Here is a 23,519-nt window from a genome sequence, read left to right as displayed (position 1 = left end):
AGAAACGGGCCTAAAAACTTTTTTTTTTGGGGGGGGGGGGGGGTATTCAGGACAGGAGAACCATGGGGTGTGTTTCAAGGTTTATGCTGACAGTTAAGGAGCTGAGGGAGCAGTGAAAAAGAGGTCAAAAGTTCTGAAAAGCATGCAGATGTCTTTAATAGTCCTAAACTCTCCACTACAGCAGCTACTAGCATATTTTATAATCAAGAATAATCTGACCTTATAGTTTGCCTTCAGTGCATTCAATTCACTTTCCAATCTGACATTTGTTTGGGTCAGTCGCTGGAGCAGCTGCTGCATATGTTGTAGAGATCTCATAATTTCCTTATGAAAATAATAAATCAAAGAATATTAAATAACTGCTTTAGTTTGCAAAGTTTGAGTATTAAATAAATAATGCCAATTTATTACAAATAGTTTATATTTTTGATTAGCAAATGTATTTTTCTCTTAGTCAACAAATTACATAGTTAAGATGAATATAATTGTTATATTTCCTTTTTATAATCAACACAATTAGTTTGGAGGAAGAAATTAGGGGAGAAAGGAATAGCAACTCAACTCCTCTCTGTATACTGTCTGTGAGAAAATATAATAGAGTATAATTTCTTCAAGATATTATCTTATATTATACAACTAGATGAACAGTCAAGTAACAATTCTAGGCCAGTCTGAATAAGACATGTTTAAACATGTCAAATTCAACCTGAATCTGAATACAGCAGATTTAGCAGAGTCATTTCACAGTGTTAGTCTGGAAAGCCCCAAGATGAAGCATGTAAAAGTTATCAGCAGCCATCTTGAAAAATGTAAGACATTCTTCTAACTCTGCTATCTCCTGAATTTGGAATCAAGGCCAAAATTTATACACAGTAGCAGTACATTATATCTCAACAAATATATCAGAACGTTGTGATACAGTTTGGGGTTCAGCTTTGTGCTTAGAATCTTAACTTTCTGGAGTATAGCTACCAATGATCTATAGTGATACTATAGAAATTCTTAAGAATTAATAAAACAACACACACAAGCATTTTAATTTCAAGATAAAAATCAGAGCCAAATTGTAAGCCCCCAATTTACAATAATATTCTCATCAAATTCAACAGAACTACACTTATGAGTAACTGGGTGCATCTACGTGTTCCCCAGACTATACGATTGTTACTGCACAGTCATTTAGTATTTGCTTTACTAAATGACTATACAATACCCACAATACCCTGAGGTACATGGGTTGTTTCCAACCCCAGTGCATAGTACCAAACAGCTAGCTGAATCCTCATTGCTTGAGTCAAATAAAGACATTGCAAAACAGAGCATCTTTTGTAACTGTCTGCTTGCCTGTCCAGCATGTCACTGTTTTCAGAATGGGAGAGAGGAAAGGGAGCAGAGGGATTTTGGTCTGGGTGTTTTTTAGCCCCCACTGGAGGGTGGGGCCAGTGTATTGGAGCCCCCCCTGAGGTGGGAGTGCTCCAATTCACTCACTCCACCTTCCAGAACTGGCTGGTAAACCCCTAGAATGAGTTTCCTCTGCTCCCATTCCCCACTCCTATTCTGAAAACTTTGCAGTCTCACAGGGAGGAGGGGCCGTTGCTAGGGGAAAGCAGCTGCAGTCTCCCAGGCAGATTCCCCACCCCGGCCACAACCAACAGTGAACTTCTGTTTGTTTCAGGTGATTGTTGCAATTCAGAACACTTCCTGCAAAGCGTTCTCAGTTACAGCAGGAAGCTGCACTTCTGTCTGCAGTCCGTGTTCTGCCATAGACCTGCATTACTGTTATTGAATAACAATAATAATTAATTGTTACTGAATGTAATGCACACTGCCTAAGAGAAAAAAATCTGTAGGAGAGATGGAAATTTAAAAACTGCAGCACTGTAACTATTTCTGAAGAATATTCTCATCCCAAAAAGAAAAGCTTTGAAATAAAGAACCACTCAAATAACTGGTTGATTAAGGTGTAAAACTGATACTATCTTAGAGAATGTAAATTGATCAAGGTGATCACCATTATCCTTGCAAAATAAACTAAATGGTGGTTGTGATAACAAAAAAAATGATTAGCTAATTGAAACAACAGATAGAATGGGGACAATGAAAACTGTAACATGAAACAATATGCAAAATACATTTCTGAAGATGCCAAGATAGAAAGAATGATCTAAACAAGCAATAAATATACACAAATACCTACAGAACACAGTCCTAAAAACATATCCAGCAAGCAGCAACAAGTAAATGATTTGTGCAGATGAAATATGTAGACAAAGCTGAGTCAGAATGGAAAATATTGTTATGTCTATAAGTTGGCTGGTATTGAAAAGCAAACCCTTGAGCCAAACTGTTCCCTTTATTTCTAAAAAAATCTTCCAATTTGAACATTTTCTAGCTTTTTCCATATACACAGAGAATCATAGAAAAAGAGGGTTGGGAAGGATCTCAGGAGGTCCTCTAGTCCAACCCCCTGCTCAAAGCAGGACCACCCCTAACTATATCACCCCAGCTATGGCTTTGCCTAGCTGGGTCTTACACCTCCAATGATGGAGATTCTATAACCACTCTGGGTAACCCATTCCAGTGCTTTTCTACCTTCCCAGTGAGAAAGTTTTTCCTAATATCTAACCTAAATTTCCCTTGCAGAAACTTGAGACCATTGCTCCATGTTCTGTCATCTGCCACCACTAAGAACAATCTAGCTCCATCCTCTCTGGAACCACCCTTCAGATAGTTGAAGACTGCTATTAAATCCCATCTCAGTCTTTTCTTTTCCATACTACATAGGCCCAATTCTCTCAGCCTCTCCTCAGAAGTGATGTGCCCCAGGCCCCTAACAACTTTTGTTGCCATCCATTGGATTCTCTCCAGTTTGTCTACATCCTTCTATAGTGGAGGGCCCCAAACTAGACACAGGGTGCATCTACACATTGCCCTATGGCAACATTGTTCCTGCACTGTGCTTTAGTATTTCCTCTTGGAAGTACTAAAACATGGCGCAGTAACTGCCCATACTGCACCATACGCACTGTGCATGGTTATTTTTAGCACCTACTTTGCCATAGCAGCATGCTATTATGGGTTAGCATTCCACTACAGCGAAATAGCTGCTGATCACATGTAGACACCCATAGACACTATGTCACTGTAGCATGTCACTACAGTGATGTAGCATTGTGTGTATACTCACCCACCAAACTCCAGATGTGGCCTCACCAGTGTTGAATACAGGGGAATAATCTCTTCCCTTGATCTGCTGCAGTGCTCCTAGTAATGCAGCCCAGTATGCCATTAGCCTTTTTTGCAACAAGGGCACACTGCTGGCTCATATTCAGTTTATTGTCTACTGTAACCCCCAGGTCCTTTGCTCCAGAGCTGCTGGCCAGCCAGTCAGCCCCCAGCCTGTACAGGTGCATGGGACTGTTCTGTCCTAAGTGCAAGACCTAGCCCTTGTCCTTTAGGGCTGTGCAAAGCTTCAGTCGCTGATTTGATTTGGCAGAGATTCGGCCTGATTCAGCAGCTGAATCTCCAAATCCGAATCAAATCAGGAGACACTTTAATCTTTCTGAATTGAATCGATTTGGGGTGATTAAGAGAAATTCAATAATTTGGACATAGACACAGCTTTAAATGTTTTTTCTACATACCTCAAGGTACCAGGTGGCTTGTGAATGCTGAGATGCTGGGGTGAATGGAGCATCCCTCAGGAGTGCGGAGGGGTCCCCATCACGCTCGGTGGCGGACCCAGAAGTGGACTAGAAGCACTTCCAATCCATTTCCAGGTCTGCCGCAGAGCATGTGGAAGACCCTCTCCTGGCCCCCCCCCCCGTCTCAGTGACTGGTGCCTCTTGGGTTGGGGGGGCACCTGGGGTCCCCCCACAGCTGATTGCCAAGCCAGGGGATGTGGAGAGTCCCCCACGCACTTGGCAGTGGACCTAGAAGTGGATCAGAAGTACTTCTGGTCCACTTCCAGACCTGCCACCGAGCACATGGGGGGCCCCTCTGCACTCCTGTGAGACGTTCCATCCGCCCCACCATTGCAGCGTTCACGAGCCGTGCCTGGTACCTCAAGGTATGTAGAAAAAATATATAAAGCTGTGTCTATCACCGAATCACTGATTCTCCACATCAGCACCGAATCTTCAGATTTGGATTCAGCCAAATTGAACTGAGACAGTGATCCAAATCAACAAATCGAATCACTGTCCCCCAATTTGGGCCGAATCCGAATCGAACATGGCCCGTTTCGCACATCCCCATTGTCCTTATTGAACCCAAGATTTCTTTTCGTCCAATCATCCAATTTTCAAGGTCACCCTGAATCCTGGCCCTACCCTCTAGTGTATTCACTACTCTGCACAGCTTGGTATCATCCATGAACTTGCTGAGGGTACTCTCCATCCCATCTTCAAGGTGTTGATGAAGATATTGAACAAAACCAGCCCTAGGACCAACCACTGGGGCACTCCACTTGATACTGGTTGCCAACTAGACATCGAGTCATTGATTACTAACCTCTAAACCCAATAATCCAGCCAGTTTTCTATCCACTTTACAATCAATTTATCCGATCCATACTTCCATAGCTTGCTTGGAAGAATGTTGTGGGAGACCATATCAAAAGCCTTGCTAAAGTCAAGGTATGTCATGTCTATGGCTTTACCCACATCCACAGAGCCAGTTATCTCATCACAGAAGGTAATCAGGTTGGCCTGACTTGGTGAATACATGCTGACTGTTCCTAATCACCTTCTTCTCCAAGTGCTTAGAAATGGATTCCTTGAAGACCTGCTCCATGATTTTTTCAGGGACTGAGGTGAGGCTACCCAGTTTGTAGTTCCCCAAAGACACTGTCAGAAGTCTCTTTGCAAGCAAAACTGGGTAACCAAATAGCTAAGTGCCAACACTGTTTTGCCCAAAATAAAAATCAGAGAAGGTCCAACAGAAAATGAAGCTCTATTCAACAAAAAAACTGTATATGCCCTTGTGCATAAATGTAACAAATAATAATGCCTGGCTGAGTACATTGCAAAGGAAGGGAAACCCCATTCAACAGATATGAAACTGAAGCACAGAGTTGTGAAGTAGCTTACTTAAGGTCAACCTCACAGATCAGAAGCATAATTTAAAATGGAATTCATGTCTTCTGAGTCTTGTGCAGTGTATACTACTACACTAGGTAACACTGTCCTTCTGCACCTGTATGTGCATACTATAGTGCATATTTGCTAACTTATTTAGGGGCAAGGAGTGATTTTTCAGCATTCTGTACATTAACAGAATGAAAGATTTCTAACACAAATGGGGAAATGGAGGAAATATGAGACAGAACTCTAAACTTCTTCCTATAATTAAGTAACATTTCCTCCTACAGTTCCCGTCTTGTGACTGATATCAAGACAAGGGAACACTAAACACAAAAACTAGCAATTCAAAAACCTAACTAATAATAGAAACAGGTAAAACTAAAATGTATGCACCTTTAACTATGGGAATACTTGCCTGTCTTCCCAAATAACGAAAACACACACATGTGCATTAGACTGAAAACTCACTACAGGGCTGTTCTTGATACAACTCAGAATCATGGTAACTGTGAAGCTAAACTCTCATAAGCATGTAGTACCTGCTTTTTCTAATATTTCATGGTGAGTGTTCTTCAAAGTCAAAATGCAGTCTCTGTCACTAAGTCAGCCTTTAAAGGGTGTTCAGTGGATAATGTGGTCAGCATTCTGCTCCTTCACCTCCCTGAGACCAAGTACATCACTTTCAAAAGCTTGATTTTAATGACCTATGGAGTGGGAGTGTTCTATAACTCTTTCACTAGATACCCTGAAAAGCAGAGTACTATGCTGCTGTTACAGAGAATGTGTGTCTGAATACTTCATTTAGATGTTTGACACATGATTCCAATTTTACCTAATTGGGCTGCCAGTGAGATACAAGAATTTCATTGGGTACTGTTGTCAGAAGGAAGGAGAAAGTTTTACAAACCTTCCTGTATAACTTTATGGAAAAAATTTGCTGAATATTATTTTCAGTGGCATGCCAGATTTACATGCATCTGATCTCAAGTAAATGAAGATTTGGAAATGTATTGCTGAAAAGTTAATGCAAAACTTACTTTGTCCTATTAATTGATTTCTTATAAAGCAGAAACTAAGATCATGTTTATATGTATAGTACCAGTAAGTCTCTTTTTAAAAGTAATTGTTTTAATAATTACTTTTTTAATAGTTTAGCATAGGTTTCTATAAAAACTTAAAATACTAATCAGAAGTATTAATCCATTTTAAAATGAAAAATAATATTTATAACTCACTTGTTTCTCCTCTCTAATGTGCGCATTTTCTTCATTGACTCTTTTACTAATCACTGACTCCTTAACAAAAGATAACATACAGAAATATTACTCAATGATCTTCAATATTAGACAATGCTATTTTTAACCAACCTATATTCAACTATCATTTTGTATAATTATTTTAAAGGTTAAGATTTAGTACTTTAAAGAAATGGAATCTTACTAACAACAAAATAATATTTTATAGTCCTAATACACTGAGTTTCTCAGAAAATGTAACATATAATACCCAATAGTTTTGTCACAAAATATACGTAGATCATATAAGATATGTAACAATTTGAATGTGTAAGTTAGAAATCATTACAGCTGTTTATTAAAGGAAGCATTAGCTAACAAATGTTAAATTTCCTGAAATACCATTCTAATTTTTTGTTGTAGTTCTTGTAACTGCTCTTCCTTTGCTGTAAGATTGATGTTTTCTTCTCCCACCCTGTACTGACATGTGACCTTGGACCTTATCAAGTCTGTAGTTACTTTCTTCAGTTCCTTAACACAGGAAACATGCATAAATAGTTAATCCAGTATCAGCATTTCAACTCACAACAAAGACAAATCTTTTAAACTATCCTGACTCCTGCCCTCTCTTTAAAAAAAAAGAAAAATGAATGGAAACACCAAAGTAAATGAAATTAAGTAATACAAATTACATTAATAGTAATGACTGGTTAAATTTTAACCAGGGGTTAAAGTTTTTTTCATTGTGAAGAGTTATGTTAATTTTACCAGATATTGTATACAATGTATATCATTTTCAATAACATATTTTAAACCTTGTCCTGCCAAGAAAGGGTATATAAATATTGCTACTATCTCTTTGTAGGAAAGTCAAAGAAGTGGACAATGAGTCATATTATAGTTCTGGAGTGGACAACCTGAAGCACATGTGCCACAAAAAGTACAGGCAGCCTCTGTGTGCGGCATCCATCAGATCAGGAAAGGACAAGCAGCAAAGCGGCGGATAGGGCAGGATGCAGAAAACAGAGCAGCAGATGGGGGAAGAGACAGGGCTGATCCAACCATTAGGTGAACTAGGCAGTCACCTAGGGTGGCAAAATTTGGGGGAAGGGGAGGGGGTGCCAAAATTATATGCAGAACAAAATAACAGGAACATAATTCTAAATATCAGCCCTGGCTGGCTATGGCTCCACCTTGGACCGGCCCTGCCCTGCCCCCAGTCCGCCTAATGCCCCTTATTCCTGACCTGCAGCCCCCACCCCCAGGTCAGGGGTGCCCCTCACTCCTACCCAGCGCACCCACCCCATGGGGCCGGAGCCGGAACCCGGGCTGGCGGTGGGGATGCAGGGTCCAGTTTCCAGGCTGCTCTCCCCACTGAGCCATAAAAGTTCATTCTAGACTTCTTATTTTCCTCTACATTGGAAGTGGTGGGGGCGCCGAGGTACACAGTTCACCTAGGGTGCCAATTACCTTTGGACCAGCCCTGGGCAGAGAGCATAGGGCAGAAAGCAAAAGCAGAGTAGCAAAACAGGGAGGGGAAAGGCTTCAGAGTGCCATGCCTGCCAAGAAGGTTGGCCACCACTATAATAGTTGATACTGACAGAAAACTCCAATGTTGAGCCACACAACAGGCACGGTCCTCCATGAGTCCACCAGTGAGTCTTGCTGTGTACTCTTGGGAAACAGCAGGGGGAAAAGGAAGAGCAGTGGATATCTGGTAAAAGTAGGAACTGACAAAACATTTTGGGGATCTTTGCTTTCTCTGTACCATTAATTACTTAATCTCAAGGGAATACTAAATTAATATTAAAGACCTCTACAACATGATTTTCCATTTAAAATATGCCTTTGATTTCATAGTCTTACAACCTTTTAAATATCCTGAGCTTTTTTCAGTGTCTGTTTTCTAACTAGTTTATTCAAAGCTGCTAGTGCAGCAAATAAACAGCAAATGCTTTGATCTCATTAAATTACAACTTATAGTTCTTGGAGTCATAAATATTGTTCCCTTTTCTCCCCCACCCCTCCCTTTCTGGTACAAGGTAGTCTGTTTAATATCGCTCTCTCCTTGAGCGCTCTGACGTTTACTCAGACAAATAGCAGAGGTTATGAATGCTGTTCACAGATAGTATCAAGAATTCTTCATGATGCCATAGTGGCGAACTAAGCATTCAGAATGGTAATAGTTTTATCTAGCAACTAAGTTTGGTCTGTTTAACTTTTCTTCACAAAACTGGAATTCCATCTTATCACAAAGCAATGGTTTAACTGTTCTGGACAAAATCATATAACAGTACAAAAGAAAAATGAAGATTATCTTGTATTTAAAAATCATGACTATAGAGTTATATGAATGAAACTAGTCAATACATTCATATTCTCATTTTTCCAATAATTAGCTTTTATATGTTGTTGTTCTAAATGAGTCTAAAGTGACTGAATGTGGACAAAATATCGTTGTTTAATTTAAAAGTTCTTAAAGAGTATAATATTACTTTGCAGTAATCTGTAGTGTAACATCTAGTTAGGATATTTCCTTTTTTCACATAAAAATAGTATAATACTATTATTTGCTTATACAGCAAGAAATAAATTATATTCGCAAAATTTAATGTCAAAGCGGGTGTTAGTAGAAGGGAACATTGGCCAAGTTTTAATATATCATCTGACTTTGCTGTTTTTAGGAGATAGTTATAAGGTTTTTGTGATCTATAAAGTCCAATACTCAAGCAGGTGCAAACACTTTCTCTGGGCCCACCACTTAACATTTTCTAAAATTCAGGGATAGCGTCCACGCACAGAAAAAAATCTACATAGAACACAATTAGATCCTTGTTTCTTATTGTGTTATGTAAAAAATCATGTTATGCACATTGTATCCATGGAGCTTAATGAGAAGAATGGAAATCCTTCCTAGCTTGTGGGGTATGTACATTTTAGGCCAATCATCAGCCTGAGATGTGGTAATATTTTTTTCTCTTATGAACAGAGAAAAGAAATCAGATCTAGATAAAGCCACTTGCCAGAAGCAAGTGGAAAGCTTTCTGAAGTGAAAGGGATATAAAGGTCAATTTATGAATAATTATAAAGTTTTAAAATAAAAATAATAATATGTGTATACTTTTATCATTGCAAAGGCAATCCTCTAAATGTTAACAAAAACCAAACAAATAAAACATTTTCTTCCTAAGGTAACCATGTCTGAATCCCAGGGCTTCTGCTGCTGCTTCTAACTTTCCCCTTTGAACTTCCTACTGGCAATAAGATATTGGTTCTCTTCAGAACCCTGTAAACAATCCATACAAGTAAAAAACCCTTATAAAAGTGATGTAAAAATAGTATGTTTCATCCTCTTGGTTTTTAAGGTAGATAAGGCACTAGACAAATCTTTGACTTTGCTGATGGCCTTCTCCCCAAAACTATCATCTTGCTGAAAGGTTAATTCTGTGATAAACTTTTCAAGCATTGCTTAACAAGGTTATTTGTTTGTTTGCTTGCTTGCTTCTAACTGCTTTTATCTTTGCCATGTTTCCATTTATGAGTCTCATAAACAATAATTACCAAATGCTTGAAAAAAATCCCTAAATATAATAGCTAACACCAAAATCCAAATAAAAGCTATTGCCACAGGACCTGTTAAGACAAATGATCAAGTCTGTACTTGTAAGGAGTCCAGGTCAGGAGACTGTATCCTCCCCAGGCCGTACAACTAATTGTTTTTAGAGCTTCTGGGTATTCCAAGGCCAGTACTAGAAGTTTTGGTAATCAAACAAATAACCTCCACTGCATCTAGGAAACAATGGGCGTGTCTATACATGCAATTAATGCGAAGCTATAAACTATGGAGTTTATTGCTCCGGAGTTTATTGCTCCCAGGCATGCCATTTTAACATGTGCCCAGAAGTTTATTGACATTTAAATGTGCACCTGGGAATGCAGCACATTGAGCCAGGTCAAAGCAGCCCGGCTGGCAGGGGGCTCAGGGGGTCAGCCTGCCAGCCAGGGCTGCTCCCCCAGCTCAGCATAGTGCAGAGGGGCTGGCTGGGGCATGAGGGTGTTTCAGCATGGGGCTAGCCATTAGGTAGCCCCCACACTGAAGCACCCTCATGCCCCAGCTAGCCGGTGCAGTGTCTACACATGTGCTGCTGCAGAATACTCCACAGAAGGAATAAATCGGTTCTCTACAGAGTAAATTGGTTCTCTCCAGTTTAACAGGGGCGCACACATAGATGCCAAGACATTTACTGCGGAGCTAATTAGTCCACTGCAGAGTAAACATCTTGTGTAGACACACCCAATGGTACTAATTCTCCATGTGGCAGATATGCTTGCCCGAACCAAATCCAGGATCTATTGCAGCTAAACCTTAGCTTTATATCTAATCCCTAGATCTGCATGCCTCATTCCCTGAATCTTCAAGATAAGTTTACTTTGTTAAGTTAAATTGTACTCTTTAACTTTAGACTCCTGCCAATAGTAACTGAATGACAGCACCTTAGTAAGTAAGGTAAAAGCAAAACATACTAATGGTTGTGAGACTAGCTGACAGGACAGTACGTCTAGTAGATAAAGCAGGAAATTCATTTCTACTTCAGCACAGAGGCTGACACAGGGACTTTGTGGGGCAGCTGGCACCTACAGAAGTTAATGTGGCTATTAGAAGCCATCTCAACCCTGAAAGCAGGTTAAGGCAGCCATGTGAATTGCCTCAAATTGTTCCTGGGATGGAAGCACTCCTTTGCAATTTGTAGTAACAGGGTCTAATAGAGCAAGGGTGCAGAATATTCTCTCAGACTCTCCTAAACTTTAAAAAAATATCTTCTGTCATGTTGGCTTTATATCTTGCAGATGCCACCTAGAATGCGCAACAAGGGCATTCTCCAAAAGGGGGAATAGTCTTACCACTTTGTAACCACTTGGCACTGGCTAAGTAAGCATGAAGGGAGTGTCTACACATCCATTGCTATGCTTTAGTTAATGCACATTAAATCTAGTGATGTAATAGGAAACTGCACATTAGCTTGTCTTAATGCACATTAACTAAAAAGCGCAATCAGGGTGCCTGCACATGAGCGCAGAAGCTGCTCCAACATACTGTAATAACAGCAGACTCGATTAATTGAGTCTGCTGGAGCATGATAATTGCCACGCTCCAGCAGCCTCCCATGTCTCATATATCAGCATCCCCAAGCTTCAAAATGGTGGTGGCGGGCTTGAATTAAAGATCGTCAAATTAGCTTTAGTTCAAGTGTCCCCACCACCATTTTGAAGCACAGGGATGCTGGTACATGAAACACTGTGGCACTTTAATTAGAGCAGCTCTTGGAGTCACTCTAATGAAAGTGTTGCCCTCTCCACCCCCAGAGTATGTGTAAAAGTGCCCATAGTGATGCTTTACTACACATTAAAATCTACATTATGCGCATTAAAGCGCACATGTAGATGCCCAAAGTGACCACAGGGAAAAAGTGTTGGACTCAGGACACTTCTTATTTAGTCATTGTCATTATGCTTCTTCTTTTTAGCTTGTAAAATCATAGGATTATTTTCTTCTTAGGCAATCCAGAAAGTAGGGCTGGAAGGAACCCCATGAGAAAATCTAGTTTAGCCCCCTCCTTAAGGCAGGATTGTCCCTGATTTAACCATCTCAGTCAAGGAAATACAGTTTCCAAGACAATGCAGTCTGTAGGCAGCAGCAAACAGAAAATGCCCTGGGTTGACAAGCCCCATCATAAGTGTAGAGGAGTGATGTGAAGTAACCCATAGTATAACCTGTTTGCTCACCAGAAGTGAGCAAGGAAACTGCTAAATTGCAGAAATAACTGGATTTTTTTGTTGAAAAGTTTCACTAGTTTTTATTTGAAATTCAAAATATCTGATAAAAATAGCCATCAAATGTTGTTGGTTTTTGGTTTTTGTTGGTTTTTTTTACAGTGGCTAGTAAATTGTCATTAAACATAATTATCAAGGAAACAGCGTCTGTATCTTAAGATTTGCATAAAACATATAAAATAGAAAAGCTTATCAGGTTTTCAGTTTTGAATCTTTTTTCAAGGAAAAAAAAGAACTAAGGAAGCAATTCTAGGTGTTCTTTTGAAAGTAGAAACTTTTGCTGTTCACAGCTTTGTGGTTATATGACTAAACATATTAGATTCTCATTATTCCTGACTTCAAATTATTTCTTTTTCATTTAATTCAACTGTATACTGCTTTTCCTTTGTAAAACTATATTTAAAAAACCGAACAAACGCTTACTTTTTGGTGGCAGTAGCTAATCCACCAGTGTTCAAAGTGGAACAGTGAAAAACTTAAAGAGTAAAGTCTAATTAGACATTCACAAAATATCAGGATACTTTATTAAAGTATTTCCTGGCAGTCAGAAGACAAAAAAACCAAACAGTCTGAAATGGCCCTTTTTTCTGCATCTATAAAAATATTCTCTTTTCATTTGTGACCTTAAACCTCAAGAAAAAATCCTTGAAAAAATGTACTGATTTATTAAATAATTTTATTATTGGAGATGAAACATTCTACTAATTTATACTACATTACTTATTTTTGGATACTTCTGATATACACAATACAATTTTATCTACATTACATCTTAACAAATGTAAATACAATTATTCTTGATTTTCTTTTAATCAGAAACAAGTCTAATTTACCATTATGCAAAAATGTTTATAGAATTTGAGGTTTCTTATGAATCTTAAGTATATGGAGAGTTCAAGATCAGATCACAATGATAGTGTATATCTTTCACTTTCAATTATGAAATGCCACTTTTCTTAGCATGCACACAGTTCTTGATATAGCATGAGAAGATATGCTATCTTGTGCAGATTACAAAATACTTTTACAAAATTAAGGCTTCTATGTTTGACCTGCATCAAAATTGTTCTTCAGAGGAAAATTATTTACCTACAAAGCATTATTGGGACAGACCATTTAAAAAAAAAAATCTTCCACTTCAGTTTGTTTTCCTAGAGTATTTACTTGTTAGTATATAGCTATTATTATTTGAATAATATATTTGCACAGCAGAAACCTTTTCTAAAAGCTATAAAACCTTCTCATGATTTACACACCCATGTCAATAATTCCACAGTGTTCTGCTTTATTGTTAATAAGTTTCTCAGTCTGTTTTTAATGATGGCAGGAGCTATACAATCTCTTGGATCAAACGGTCATTTTGGAACTTGATTGTTTTGCATGCTCAAGGTGTGTCTTATTACATTCCAATATGTGACCAAAAAAGCCCTCACGTATAATTAGTGATTTATCTTTGCTTTTATTAAAACTATACCCATAAAATAAATGTCTACAGTGGGCAAAGAACTAGAGATTACAAGAATCAAATAGATGAAAAAAGGACTTCATCAATTAAACTGTCTGGATCTCAAGATATATCTCATTTCTAAACCAAGTCTTTAAAGGCATTATACCCCAATGAATCGTAACAATGAAAAGTTGTGTGTTCTAGTAAACAATGAAAACAATACTAAAAAGAATTTTAAAGCATTGTTGTACTCATCAACCTCACTTTTCAGAAAAGCAAGGGTGAGTAAATGTCCAATTCCTGATCAGTTAAAAAGACTGAAATTGTAATTAATCCTTTGTCCTCCACTGACCAAGCTTCACATTTTCAAGTAACAGTCTCACAACCCCTGCATATGTAATTTCACATAGCAGCCATCTGGGAAACAGGGAAGGAAGGGTGGGGCTCAACACCTGCCTGGTAATATCAGAGCAACAGCAATTCAAAGCTTCAGGTTCAAGGGGAAAAAAGTTCTGGACTCAAATAAATGGAGGTAGGAAGGAGACAAGGACAAGTTGGAATATGAAGAGATAATGAATATACATGGCCACTACAAATCCTGCAGTTACCTTTACATTTCTCCTATCACCCTTTATTAGGTTTCTAGGAGGAGAGAGATAACTTCCCAGACTCCTCCAAGGTTGCCTTACTTAGCTAATTAGGAAAGGGCAAAAATCCAAAGAGGATGTATGACTATTACTATAGTTTCTGCAAGTATGAGAGACAGGGCAGAGCTCAATAGCCAGCTACCCTCAATAACTATATTGCTCCTCCCCACTATCTTCAGTTATACTCCCAAAAACTCTCCACCAATTTTAGGCAATCTGAAATGCTTTTTTACTCCTACCCCAGCTTTTTTACTTCTACCAAACATATTAGCATGAGTGCTCTCTTTCCTATTCTGCATAATTATATTTATTCAGTAAACACCACCTTATGAAGAAAAGTTCAGTGTAGTAGCATATTATTCTCATTAATAATATTAATATAGCTTGTAGATATCGCAACCAAACCCAATTAAACATTGGGAAATTCATATTATACTTACTTCTTTTAGATTATTTATTTCAGACTCTTGTCTTTTATTCACTGATGTCAATTTCTTGTTAAGTTGTATTGCTTCTACCACTTGAATTAAAAACAATTTTAAAAAATACATTTTTCAAAATATACCTTTATATTTTAAAGAAAGCATCATATGGTTTTATAAATTAAAATCTCTTTGTAAAAAAGAAGCCAAGGTTGAAAATGTATTTTAACACTTATTTAAGTTAAATGTATTTTAACAATTTATTTATATATGACACTACAAAACTACTGTAGTTGTATGCAAAGAACTCCAGCAGAATTAGGCTCAAAAAGTGCTAGACACTCTATAGTTTAAATTTCATGTTTTCAAAAAGGGAGTCATTTTTAAAGAAAAGCATTACCTAAACCCCTTTGAATTTAAGATGCACCCACATTTTCTCATTAGCAATTTAAAAAATAAATAAAACAAAGATGCATTTAAAAGAACACAACCTTTATAGTACATATAAGAGGGGGTGGTGGGTTCTTTTACTCAGACTTAAGATGCAGGCCATTTAAAAAGAAATATTGGGTTTTAAAGAGTATTTCTTACATGTGAAGTATTAGCTGGATTTGACTCCATTAATTTTCAACATTAACATTTTACCACATCTTGACCCTGCCCCCATGAATCAGGAGCTGGGAACCGTGCCCCATTTTTAGCTTCCTGGCTGGCTAGGAAGAGGAAGAAGCCTGCACTGGGAGAGGGGCATGGCTCCCAGCTCTGGAAGGCAAAGCCAAGGCCCGGTTGCGGGCTTCTCTATCTCCCTCCCTTCAGGTGGTCTGGAGGCTGAGAAGGGGCATGGTTCAAGGCTCTAGGGGCCAAAGCCAAGCCCTGGTGCAGGCTTCCCCCTCCCTCCACCCCTTGACATCAGCCAGCCCAAAGTCTGAGGAAAGGACATTGCTTCCAATTCTGGGGGAATGGAGCCAAGCCACAACTTCCACCCCTCTCCCCTCAGCCTGCCCAGAGGCTGAGAAGGGGGCGTGATTAGGGGACTCCAACCCCACTCCCAGTTCTGAGGCAGGGGTGAAGCCAAGCCCCACTGTGGGCTCCCCACCTAATCCAGCCTGGAGGCTGAGGAGTGGGCATGGCTCCTGGCTTCCAGCTCCAGGGGCAGTGTCAAGTCTCTGTTGTGGGCTTCCCTTCCCACCTCCCCTCAGCCAGCCCCAGGCAGAGCCAAGCCCAGGTGCAGACTTCCCTCCCCCTCTACCTCAGCCAGCTGGGATGCTGAAAAGGGTGTGTGGCTAAGAGATTCCAGCCCTGCTCCCTGCAGGGGAGATGGGGGATAGAGAGTGGAAGCAGAGTAATGGCCCCAGTTTCAGTTTCTCACCCACCCACCCTCCCAGGCTGTTCCCAACTAGGGATCCAATGCCAGGTGGAAGGGGTGGGTCTTTCCCCCACACCTGTTGTTCATCCAGCAGGGAAGCTGAGAAGGGAGTATGGCTTGGGGAATCAGAGGGCTCCAGCTCTCTGCAGTGGCCAGCAGGCTGGGAGGTGTGCTCTAGTGTCCCCTGGCTATTCATATGGACCACTGCAGGGATCTGGCTGCCTCTCATTTGAAAAGTGAACATCAGTTCACTCGCTTATTGGTTCAGTCTATGCCAGAGGTTCCCAACCACTGGGCCATGGACTGGTACCAGGCCATGGTGGGTTGACTGCCAGCTCATGTCATGAGACCTTCATCTGTCTACCCGGGCGAGCAGCTTCCGGGGTTAAAGCTGAACTTCCAGGGTTAAAGCTGGGCAGTGGGGCAGCCCCAGGAGGGAGGCAGCTGGGTCCCATCTCACTCCTGCCAGTCCATGGTACCAAAAAGATTGGGAACCACTGAGCTACGCAGTTTAAAAAAAACCCTGCAAAGACTGAATCAATTCAACCTCGGCGTTTTTTACTTTTCTGTACTTAGCTACAGCATCTCGAGGAAGCTATAATTAGGTGGGATAAGGAAGGTATTGGGCAGTCAAAGTCAATGGAGGAAAAGAAATCCATTTCTATGTACACTAAAAATGTCAAGATTGCAATTCTGGCCTTATTGAAAAGAATAGGACCTTTGCCTTTAAGATTTTGCCAGGCTACAGCCTCAAAGTTAGGGCCTCACCCTGATCAGCACAGGCAATCATCCTGGCCTGCCACCCTGCAGCTGGCCAACTGGACTCATCAGAACACCCCTGGAGCCTCCAACAGGGCCTACCCTCCACCCATTCATTGGCACTAGAGTGGCTGACTGAGGTTAGCTAACCCACCCATTCCCTGATAAAAACCCCTGATCTCGAACAGAAACTATCTGGACATTAGGGTTCAGTCTTACTGTTCCCTTTAGTCTGAGCTCTGAATCCCTCTCTGTTTGGTCTCCTGGATTGCTCTCTGATTCCATTCTCTGCTTAATCCCTCCCAACTTCCTGATATGGACTGTCCCTGAAATCTGCTTGTTCCTCCTGACCCTGGGCAGCACCTTGATTACCAAGAAGCTCCAGACCTGGCTGCTCATGACCTGGTGTGAAAATGTCACTGTCAAAGTGTTTTAAAATTTTACATCTAAAAAACAGGATTTCTTCCTCCCCACCAACTCCCATATACTTGTCAGTTCATTTGCCTTTATCCCTTGTACCTTTTCCTAACCTGTACCTATCTCCTGTCTCCCTTTTATTCAGTCCTTTTACAGTCCCTAGTACTGCATAGATTTCCTTTTTCCTTTCCAAAAAGGTCCGGAGAAGTTCTGCCTTGGCATTAGATGTAGTGTCTGAATTTCAAATAAAATAGGGCTTAAAATGTGATAAACAGGCTTATGGGCGGCACCTTAGGTCTCTAATAGTTTTAGAATTATGCAAGAAAGAGGTTTTTAGATTGTAAATAAATTTAAAATACTTCTTAAGTATCCAAAATAAAGCTTTCTAACACTAAAAATATCATGGGTGAAATTTTGCCATGCTAATGTTTATGATAAAAATCCCATTTGAATTCGGTAAGGCTAGAATTTTATCCTATGATTTTAAAAGCTGTCAGGGCTACAAGTCCAGGGACTCATTAGCAGGTAGAGAATCTCTCCCAAAAAATATAAATCATCAGGTTTTTTTAATCGAGTTATTGCTTTCATACCCAATATACGAATTGTATTGAAAACAGTAGTTAGGTCAGTAATGCTCAATAAGGGTGCTGCAGTGCCTTAGGGGTCTGTGATGGTCTTCGATGGTGCCCCCAGAGAGGGGAGATAAAATTGAGAAGATAAGTGCAGGCTCTTTTCTTCCATCTGTATGCCCTTCTCCCACCCCAACTACAACATGGATTCTTCCCTGCCTGCTGCTTCTCCTCCTTCCTAGCTTGTCTTCAAGCAGATAACCATTATAATAAATAAATAAATATTTTAAATGGGTGCCACCCAGTTAACAAAAGTTTTGGAAGGGCGACTCAAGTCTTTAAAAAAAGCTGAGAAGCACTGAGTTAGATATTGAAGGCTGTTTGTGAAATAAATTACCTCCTATCCTTTCTACATTACTTTTCCATGGATTAGATGCTTGGTAAGAATCTACATCTACATGCTTATTATGGCTGTTATAGACTGCAATAAAAATGAATTTTCTCTACAGTGAAAGATACCCTACAGTTAATATGGTGAATAGATAATTTTCTTGTTGAACAGAAGCAGTTAGTAACTGTTATATTAATCTTTTCCAGGTGTTCACCCTGGAAATAATGATAAATACATTTACTGATAAAATATGTTTATATATATTCCATATTTTGTAAATACTGAAAGATATTAGTTTTCCACGTAACCACAAAAAGTGCTTTCTACATTGGCAAAGAATAGGGCTTTCCATGATAAAACAGAACAAACAAAGCAAACAAACAAAAACTCATATAAAAAAAAAGAATAGCAATGTTTTCCCTTCATTTGTTTTAAACATTAGGCACAGTTCTTTGTCAAAACTTAACTTAGAGGAATAGCTCCAACCTGTAAAATGCCCAGAATGTTAACAGAGCATAGAACTTACCGTATTTACTCAAACCTAAGATGAGGATTTTTATCCCAACCAGCATAGGTGGAAAAGACTCTCAGATTAACATACAAAGCGGTGGGGCAGGAGGAGTAGGCAGCTGCTGCAGCTCTAACTCTGACCCTGAGCCCAGGTTGGGGCCAGAGCCAGACCCACAGTAGCCTCCTGTTCCCCCTCCACTTGCCCTCTATGGCTTCTGCCCCCTATTCCATCCACCTTAGTATCAGGCACAGCTCAGCTCAGGCTAGGCACAGAGTGAAGGGGACCTTTTTCCCCTACCCAGCCAATCAGCAGCGCTGTTGCTGCTGCATGGCCCAGCCAGATTCTATATCTGGAAATTATAAAAAATGTATAAGTTTTCCAGATATGGAATCTAATTATTGGGGGCATCATCTTAAATTCAGGGTCATCTTAGATTTGAGTAAATAAGGTACACTATCTAATCTAAAATTCTAGTTATCTTAAGATTTTTAAAAATTTACTAATCTTCACTGGTAGACTATAATTTTTTACGCTGGAATCTTGTTTTTCCCCTTCTTTTCAAAATAATGTTTCTATAAAAATATTAAATAATCAGCCTATATATACATAAAAAATCTGTTCACATGGATGCATGAACAAAAAATCTAAACAATGCATACATGCAAGTCAAGGTTTACATTAACAATTCATGACTTCCATGCAAACAATGGGGACTTAATACAAGTGAGGCAGGTGCAAACTTGCACATACTTTTAGATGAGGTACACATATTAACTATAGTACTATTTTATGGAAGAAAAAATGTACCATTTGGTGAAAAAACATTTAATGTAAGTAAGTATATAGGCATTCAGTGTAATAAAACTATGCCTCAATAGATTCACAAATAATTTTGTAGTCCTTTAACACATGAATAGGGTCATACATTAGGTGCAGATGGGTTATACTTAGGGATATCTATAAATTGTGTTGGAAATTCCCCCTGCAGTGGCTCCTTTAATTTTTTTTCATTTTGACACTTGGCCCCTGCCACCCCCTGCACCTGATTGGCGGAGGGGTCCAGCTGGCTGGGCCGTTTGCTACTGATCACCAGGGAAGCGAAAACTGCAGTTTTAAATATGCCACAGTTTTCACTTCCCCAGTGATCAGTGGCAAACAGTCTGGCCAGCGGGGGCCCTCTACCAATCAGGGGCAGGGGATGCAAGTGGCAAAATGAAAAATATTAAAAGAGGAGCCACTGCAGGGGGCACCTCCAGCACAATTTACAGAGGTTGACTGGCTATTTATTCAGTACCTAATGAGTTGTTTTTTTACCTGCCATATTATCTTCTTTCTATTTCTATATAATGGAGAATATATTTAATTTAAAACAACCTGTATCAGAACTGGGGCTCTTGGTTGATGGCAAGCAGATGGCAGCTTATACTCTTTTCTCTAACAAAAGTGAAAAAGTACTCTGTCAAATACTCTGTCAGGGGTTGGCCATCTTTTAACAATAGTAGGCCACCACTTGCAACCCAGCCACCATTGTGGGCTGCTAATCCCCCACCCTTTCTGGACAACCCTCCTGCCTGTTCTTCACCCCAGTACATGGCCAACAAAGGCACAACTGTGATTTCTTTGTCAGTCTCGTGCCCCCACCTCTCCTCCCCATGAAAGACACCTCTGCTGCGGAGGGAGATCTTGGCAATGCAGCAGCTGTCATGTGTAGGGATCTTCTAGTATCCCTCTACTGTAGCTGCTGTCAGTCATCCCTGCTGCTGATGCTGCCAATTCCTGTCACCAGCAGTAAATTCAGGGTAAGAAAGATGTGGCTGCAGGAGTTGGGCTGTATTAATCCCCTGGTTGCTGGTCATGCTGATACCTTCCCACCCTGCAACAGTGGCATCTCCCAAGAGGGTAAGTGAGACTGGTAAGGGACTTGGGTTACTGGGACATAATTCCCTACAAGTCCCCAGCTGTCCCACTGGCTATAGAGAATTTGCTGTGGGACAGTCAGACCTTCATGGGAGATTTGGATCCAGCTGCCAGTCCACAGGTTGCCAGCTCCTGCTGTAAGTGCATAATACTCCAAGGGGCTGAATGACTTCAACTCTCAGGATTGTAAAAATATTATTGAACTTACTACTGACAGGCTATATTCAAGGCATATTTACCATTCTGTTCTAATTTCTCATGAGCCCCTTTTATCATTCCAAATTGACATGTGATAGTAGCATAGCATTTCTCAACTTCATTCAGTTTCCTATGATGCTCTTCTTTTGCCATTAAGTGTAACTGTAGCTTTTGATCCTGTTGGAAACAGGAATAAAACATTAGTTTAACACTAATTCTAGCAGCTATAGATGTGCTCCCTAAATTTTCAAGTATTATCATAAATAGATAAATCAAAGCATCAAAATTTCAAAGCCCTTCACAGCTAATCCCCACCCTACCTATCATTTCTAATTCCTAGTCAGAAGGTCAATTCTCATCTCCAGTCAGTTTGTCTTGCTATCCTTTGCTACCTGCTTGTTAAATTTTCATGTTAACTTTACATCTGAAATTGAGATTTTAAATCATTAAATTTAAATCTGACACGTAAGATATCCAATTTTAGCGGATTTTAAAAAAATGAAATCTTCATATTTTCCCAAGCAGGAAGCAACTGTGACCACCGGAGACCTGAGATTCTGCTCCTGTCTTTGTTTCAAGGTAATTTGCATCGTCATAGATCCTCACAGGAGGTGAGAGATTCCATATCAGTTATGAACTGACTACCCAGAGGAGTTTTCCATCTATTGACTCCTCTGTGAAATCCTATGAAATATGAACTTGCATTTCTACCCAAGAAAACTTTTACAATCATTTCTCCAATGCCAAAGATTTTTTTTTTTGCAAAAATCTTGTTGGTCTAATAAAATCTCTACTATGAGTCCCGACTGTAAAATTTTCAAAATTCAGACTTTCTTCCAATGGCAACGTGTAGGGGGATGCACAGGGGTGCACATGCATCCCCTGAGAGCGCCAGTGCACCCCTGACCAGCTGTGCTCACCGCTTAGGCAATGGGCAGGGAGGGCAGGCAGGAGTGCCGGTGCCTGCCCTGCAAGCGCCGGCCAGGGAGTGGAGTACTATTGTGCTCCCAGAAGCAGCCACAGCCACTCCCAGAAGCAGCTGCAGCAATCGGCCGCAGCGATCAGCCATCTCGCAATCAGCCGCGGAGAGACCCCGCTCCCCCGGTCACTGACTGGTCGCTCTGGGGGAGCATGTGCACCCTCTGACTAAGGTGACACCAGTTGCCCATGCTTTCTCCCCTGCTGCCCTTCATGATTGGGAGGAGCTCCCATTTCTTTAAAACTCTCCTTTTCTGTGATTCTAGACAACAGTTTGGCTGCCAGTCTGCTCCAAATGTAGTGGGGAAATACTGACTCACTGTTTTCTTGTGTTCCTAAATATGCCTGTATTTATCTATTGTCTACTGTTTTATGCTTACATTGTATGCATTTTGGGGCAGGGACTGTCAGTCTGTTTTGTGTCTCTATAGTGCAAAGCATAGTGGTATCCTGGTTCAGAACTTGCACTCTTTGGTAGGACAGTAATATTTAATACTAATTAACACAACAAGGAGGACTCTGAAAAAACCTAGCATAGTGCAAAGAAACTAAATGGAAAATTTCTTGCATGCATACCAGCCTTTGGCTTCTTTACTATTCATTCCATTCAGGAAGAGCACACACCAAGTGTAGATGCTTCCTGAGCCTGACAACGGGTTTTTAAACCCAAAAGCTTGCTAAGAAAAATTTTTCCAACTATTTAGTTGATCCAATAAAAGATATCAGATTTACCCAAAGAACCTTGTCTGCCAAAGGAAAATAATACCTTTGAGTTGTCTAAGTAAAGTAAATTTGAATATATTATTTCCTGAAAATAAAGTGTAACAGGGGCTCAGGCGGGAGCCCTGTTACTGGGATAGTTACAGGCATGGATGACCCTTAGAATGCACCTTGCCAGGTGAAGGGAGTTACACACTAGGGGAAGGTCAGAGTAACTAGCCTGCCATGGCCAGTATAAACCCAGTGGCTGGGCAAACGCACTTCACCTTTGGGCAGTGGAAGACAGACGAGGGACTACCGGACCCCAGAAGAGGGAGAAAGAGAAGCCTGACCTGCGATCCAGAAGGGTGCCAGGATCGTGGGACTCAGGACAGCACAGCAGGTCAGCCACAAGACAGGATACTTCCCCGAGAGCTGCAGCTGCTTCGGTGCGTGCAGGGAAGAACTGGGGCTTCGGGAAATGGCACCAAGGGAAGCTCTGAGAAAGAATGCTCCCAGGGTGATGCATGGGCAGTAGAAGCTGGACCAAGCCACCAGCCCTACTGGGACAGCAACGATGAGCCGAAATGGCTATACAAACTACAACAGAGCAGCGGGAGCAGCTCCTGGCACAAGGCTCATGAAAGACATAGAGAACGTGCTCAGCTAATGAGGCAATTAGCAGCAAGGACTATGTTTAGTTCAAAGTATCTATGAGGCATCCAGTGCTAAGTTCCCTTATTGACTGTACGGGCTTTTCTCGTTAATGAAGTAATTAGCGAGGCTATTGCAACCCTGTAACCTCCTGCTGCGAAATAAAGGTTGCAATGTGAGAGTTTACCACCTGGGTGGCGTATGGTGATTCCTTGCTCCTAAAATACCACTAAATCTCTCTCTTTTCCCTTTCAATCTAAGTCATGGCAGGCAAGTCCAGGGGGAGACTGAGCTAGGACCAACCCCCCTCTCACAGAAATAATCATAGTAACATAGTATCATAGTAGCTAGGGTCAGGAGGGACCTGAACAGATCATCTAGCCTGACCCCCTG

General features: G+C 40.5%; 1 protein-coding gene across 1 annotated transcript in view; it reads right to left on the bottom strand.

Moving 5' to 3' along the window:
• Positions 1–219: 219 nt before the first annotated feature.
• Positions 220–23,519, bottom strand: part of LOC102371007 (coiled-coil domain-containing protein 73-like) — a gene marked incomplete at its 3' end in the record, with an annotated part of 73,737 nt that continues 50,437 nt past the window's right edge. Inside the window, exons 5-9 of the mRNA XM_006037925.1 lie at positions 20,837–20,972; positions 14,686–14,765; positions 6,722–6,850; positions 6,320–6,379; positions 220–324 (exon numbers count right to left, since the gene is read on the bottom strand). Of these exons, the coding sequence (XP_006037987.1) occupies positions 220–324; positions 6,320–6,379; positions 6,722–6,850; positions 14,686–14,765; positions 20,837–20,972 (510 nt within the window). The remainder of the gene's footprint in view (positions 325–6,319; positions 6,380–6,721; positions 6,851–14,685; positions 14,766–20,836; positions 20,973–23,519) is intronic.

This window comes from Alligator sinensis, unplaced genomic scaffold (assembly GCF_000455745.1).
Source record: "Alligator sinensis unplaced genomic scaffold, ASM45574v1 scaffold1432_1, whole genome shotgun sequence".
NCBI lineage: Eukaryota > Metazoa > Chordata > Crocodylia > Alligatoridae > Alligator > Alligator sinensis.
Note: the sequence above shows the minus strand (reverse complement) of the source record. Positions and strands in the feature narration are given on the sequence as shown.